This window comes from Limulus polyphemus, unplaced genomic scaffold, assembly GCF_000517525.1.
Source record: "Limulus polyphemus unplaced genomic scaffold, Limulus_polyphemus-2.1.2 Scaffold3483, whole genome shotgun sequence".
Classification (NCBI taxonomy): Eukaryota; Metazoa; Arthropoda; class Merostomata; order Xiphosura; family Limulidae; genus Limulus; species Limulus polyphemus.
Window position 1 is genome coordinate 75473 of NW_013669093.1, and position 5509 is coordinate 80981.

Here is a 5509-nt window from a genome sequence, read left to right on the forward strand (position 1 = left end):
CTCTTCTCCGTTTTGCTTGTTGAGTTACTTGGAAATCCAGTTTCGTCGGGTCCAGTTTCCTGAGAATCACTCTCTTCACAAGATAACATATGAATAGATAACTTACCTCTTCTCCGTTTTGCTTGTTGAGTTACTTGGAAATCCAGTTTCGTCGGGTCCAGTTTCCTGAGTATCACTTTCTTCGCAAGACGATAGTTGTTCACTTTGCTCACTTACGGCCGCAAGCATTAAAAGTCTTGGAAAAGCAGTTGCTAAGTCAGTTGGGATTGAACACTGTCTTTCGAGTGAACGTCTTCTAGATCGTTGAGATAAAGGTATATTGCTCTGAATATCATAAGTGGTTATGCCATCTGGTGAAGTATCCCTAGGAGAAGAGGAAGATTTGGAAATATCTTGTCCTAAGGTTCGTGGAGCTTCTCTGTATGGAGGAGGTAATATCTTGTCAGCATGGTTTTCTTCCTTATTTTCTTCGGTTTTCTTGGAGCTAGCACAATGAACTAGGGCTCGGCATATGCCAGTTGAAGAAGAAACCAGTGAGAAGGTAGCGCTGTGTTCCTTAGGAGCAGTAGACGTTGGAGGGGGAATGTTTTTTATATTTTCACTGCTAGTATTTTTTTTCTCATTGTGTTTTGTCTGGGATTTTGAAATATTCGATCTTGAGTTTTTTATAACTCTGGTGCTATTCACACACTGGGGCTGTTGTGAACAGACAATATTTTCTGCTGGTTGTTTACCACTTTTCTCCAAATTATGAGGAGAGCAAGACCTGGTGTCGTAACTGGAAAACATCAAATAAGTATTTTTGAGCAAATTAAACAGTAAACTAAATGCTTGGAGAATACGAAAGATTTTCATTATTAACCACAAAATTCACCCTTTATAATTGAAGATGAACATTTAATACGTATCTTTATTAATTACAAAATGCTAGTTCTGTAAAAAAGCCCTTTTGAAGCTGATGGCACTATGTTTTTATTACGTATCTCCTCACAAACAATTGCAGATTAAACTGATTCCAAGTACAATACGAACTAGTAACTGTGACTTAACTTGTAGATGTTATGTAATGTAATAAACATTTCCTCTTTTAAGACTGGCTACTAATCTATGGACCTGGATGGAAAGACAAACGAAAAGTGAGGGTGAACATGAATGATGGAGCTAATTGTATATTATTCGATCCTGTATTATCAGTAGTTCTTGGAGTTGATAATAATCACCTGTTAACAGAGCCCACTATAGCTCCACATGCTGTTAACATGCATGGAAGATTTTATTCACTTTGTGTTTACTCAGAGATTGTGGAATCTAGTATTGTTGGCAATACACATTCGCCACTAATACGAATCAATCAAATTATAGGTCATGATGGAGACATGATCAATGAAACATTTATAAATCCTGATTACAGACCTGTTTAAACTATTGAGATAAATATAAAGGATGACATGGGTCGATCTTCTCTTTTGAACAGAGGAGACTCATCATAACATTTTATTTTCGTCGTCTGTGACATCATGAGAGTACCTTACTATGACGAACCAGATGTCTATGACCAAGTGGGAAACTTTACCTCATCATGTTGCTGGTCAATGGCAATGGGGTCACGTACTGGGTAACGTGTTTCATTCAACTATATCTTTTTTTGAAGGAAGGGGCATTAGCTTTAGGAAAATAAACTGTTCAGTCAGGCATAAATTTAGCATCAGATGTCATCCAAGGAAAATCTCTTGCTGATGCTGGGAAATGATGAGCAATACAAGGAGCTTAAAACTTGGCTCAAAATGTCAAATAGATGGGTCTATCTAATAAAAAGAAGAAACAGAAAGGTCCTGTGTTCAGAACTAAGAAACGAAGCACATCGACTCCAGATTTTATTGACAAGTAAACTTGTAAGGAAGATCAGACAATAAATTAATGCTGATCTTCACTGTGAATAATAGGAGTGAGAAACCTTTTCATCAATAGAGGTGATATGTGCAATTATAGCTTTCTCTTTCTCAGAATGTGATGGTCATGAAAAGGGTCTTTAAATTTCAATTGTTCAAACAAAGTCATTTTCTTCAGATGAATATCCCTCATCTTTTCCATCATCTGGATGAATCATAATTAAAAAAAAACATGATGCCAATTTCTTGGTATACTGGTTGCACAGTCCAGATATTGTTTCATTTCTTCCCATTGGAAATCTGTAGTAAAGGGTCAGTAAGGAAAGATTTCTAAAGAAATATTATCAGTCTTGGTCTTATTCCTATGCATTCGGATACTTCTGTAATTTAAGAAACTCGTCATACATTTTGGTTTAGCATAGAATGAATATAAATTTTGTGACTATGTAACTTAAAGGAGGACTGTGTGTTTGACTAACCTACTATAGGCTAGAACTATGTTATAGACTATTGTAATATTTGTCTACACTTTATATCCCCTTAGCCACATATGCAGACGGTCTCAGCAGGAGACCTTGAGGCTGCTGTCGGACATAGGTTCATGAAACATTTTTCTTTACATCAACGAAAATAGACACTACAGCAGCAAGAGACTCTGTATTGTATAAATATTTACCAATAAGAGATAGATTTTTATCAAGAGTGGATGATGTTCATTTCAACACTTCTAGACACTGTTGACTCCATTAACATAACAGAAACTTGGAGCACTTTTGTATACTTTATGGACCTCAGCTGCATGCACGAATTGTCTCAGCATGAGAACTCTAAGCTGCCATTTAATGCAGATCCTTGAATTTTTTCTTTTTGCTGACAAAAATTGACACTGCAGTGGCAGTACATATTAGTAAAGTGAAATGCCAATTTAAGAAAGGCCATATGTTTAGATGGACAATTCAAAAGAAAACACGGATCTCCTTTTTGTCTTTGATAAATAATCTTGCAAGTTTACTAGGAATGCTTAGCTATAAATCTTAACAATTAATAGATGTTAGAAACTTTCACTTCATGGGCCTAATTGAGTAGGAAGCATACAAGAATTGCATATTAACTGAAATATACTAGAATTGTATGAAAGTTAATCTAATCTTGGCAATCTAATATTTTATAATCCATAAATGTTTCAGTTTGTGTTATTCCTAAATATCAAATGTTATTGAGCTGTCAGTGGAATTTACTCCTAGGATAAATTTAAAGAACACAACCCAAATAGTAAGATGGATGTTGCTCTTATTTCTTTACATGTCGAAACGATTACATTCTGAAGAAGTTAGACTATGTAAACAACAATTGTAAACAACAGTAGCTTTAAACTACAAGTATGCGAGTTTTAAATTAAAAACATAAAGTAGCAGCTTAAAATAGAAAATAACTTCCTTATGTACTCTCACACCTTGAGGAAGATAATGTCATGAATGTACATTTAGCTTTTTGTATCTTTATGTAAAGTAAAATATAAATATATACACATTCGTTTTTTACTGATCGTTAAGTTCAGTGACATACAAAATTATCTGACATTTGATCTTTAGTCTGGACAGAGTAGAATTAAGTTACTTTTTGGATGTAAGATGAGTATAACTTATATTTTCCGAGTATTTTTACACTGACCCTGTCTGAGCTTTTGGCTGATTGCTGTATGTTAGGCACAGTTTAACCTTACCGAGTAGTGAGCATAAAATGATTTTGTTGTAAAGTAGAATGAACTCTGCATAATACAAGAATTGTACAATAACTTTTTCGTTTATAATCTATATTAAAAATCTTATATACTGAACTGAAATGAACAAGTACTAATATGGTCATAAAGTAGAAATGTACAAAAGTTGTGATTCATGTACAAGTTCTATATTGTGTTACGTAATAATTGAAAACAAGAATTATTATACTGATTTGTAACTAACAAATAAACGATTAATATATTTGACGATTCTTGTATAAAGTATAAGTGAAGTGAAAGATAATGCATCACACATTACTGTAACATTGTTTGCAAATCTCAATATTTGTATGAGGAAAATCTATTTTGAAATGTAAAATAGTCGATAACTTGTTTTCCTGAGCATACAAACTGAAATCTTAAATGATAAATCTAATGAAATAATATGTAGAGATCCAGTATTTTGTCAAGTACTTTTCTTATTGTTATGCTAAAAACAAATGTATAAAAATAATCAATGAAATAACAGATGAACCATATATTTTGACTTAATTTCATGAGAAGTCGCTACCATGATTAAATATCTGCTAAAAATCGAAAAGTACTCCCTAATAACATGATTTAGTAGCAAACTATAAGTGATGGAGTCAAAAGTTTTATTGCCCAAAATTCAAACATGACATGGATAGTCAATTTAGATAGGGATTTCAAGTGCATGATATGTTTAATAGAGTTTTTAAATGAAGAAACATTCTATGATTATATTAGATCGATTCACTTTTGTCTCTTATGTTTCTTTCTCAATGATACATTTTATTTGACTAATCACTTGCTATAGTACTTGGATATATTGCATATATTATTACATTGGGCTGTAGGCATATTGAGAAATTGGCATCATATTTTTCAAATGAGGGTTCGCCCAGATTATGGAGAAGATGAGGGATATTCATCTGAAATAAATTATTTTATTCAAAAAATTGAAATTTAGAGGTTCTTTTCAGGACCATCACATCCTGAAAAAGAGAAAGTTACGATTGCACATATCAGCTCTATTGATGAAAAGGTTTCTTATTTCTAATATTTACAAGAAAAATCACCATTGATCTATTAACTGGTTTTTCTTGCAAGTTTACTATGAATGATTAGCTATAAATCTGAACAGTTGATCTAAGATCAAGATCCCCTATCTAATACTTGAAGTTTTGTGAATAAATGTTTCAGTATGTGTGACAAAAGTCTTATTTAGAGTTTGTGATGTTGCTTATATACACTGATGATAGCATATCTATACGGAGATTTGTATTAGATGGTCAAACACATTTATTAGCAAAGCCACATCAGACTATCCCCTGTATCCACTTACGGGAATCATGCCCCTGATTGTAGCATTGTAAATCCGAAGACTTACCACTGTCCCACTGGAGGACATTTGTTAAAAACGTAAAAATTCAGTTCATGGTGTACAATTCAGTAGAGAGTATACAAGAATTGTATGCTAACTGAAATATATTTACTGAAATGTGTTATGAAATCTTGAGAAATAGAATATCATGAAAACACATTTAGTGTTTTGTATCACTATGTAAAAGGAATAAGCAATAAACTATGTTTACTAACTTTTATATTCAGTGACGTACAAAAGCTTAGTAAAAGGTCGTGATGAGTCAGACTAAATATGAAGTTAAAATGTCTACATTGCTTGAAGATTACTTCTGTTGTTTACTTTAAAAGTTAATGATCCTCCGGTGGAATCAGAAACAACGCCTATATGGAATTAGGTTTAGCCAGCATTATGCATAAAATTCCAAACCAGCAGAAAACAAGCTCTAGACAAAGAAAGAGGAGTAACACAATAAGTTTGTACAATAATAATGGTTAAACATAGTTATGTATATTG

The 5509-nt window shown here is 33.0% G+C and overlaps 1 protein-coding gene across 1 annotated transcript in view; it reads right to left on the reverse strand.

Annotated features, from left to right (window-relative positions):
• Positions 1–6: 6 nt before the first annotated feature.
• LOC111088283 overlaps positions 7–5509 on the reverse strand; it is a 33522-nt gene continuing 28019 nt past the window's right edge. The window contains exon 9 of the mRNA XM_022397950.1: positions 7–778. Coding sequence (XP_022253658.1) covers positions 103–778 — 676 coding nt within the window. The 3' untranslated portion in view covers positions 7–102. The remainder of the gene's footprint in view (positions 779–5509) is intronic.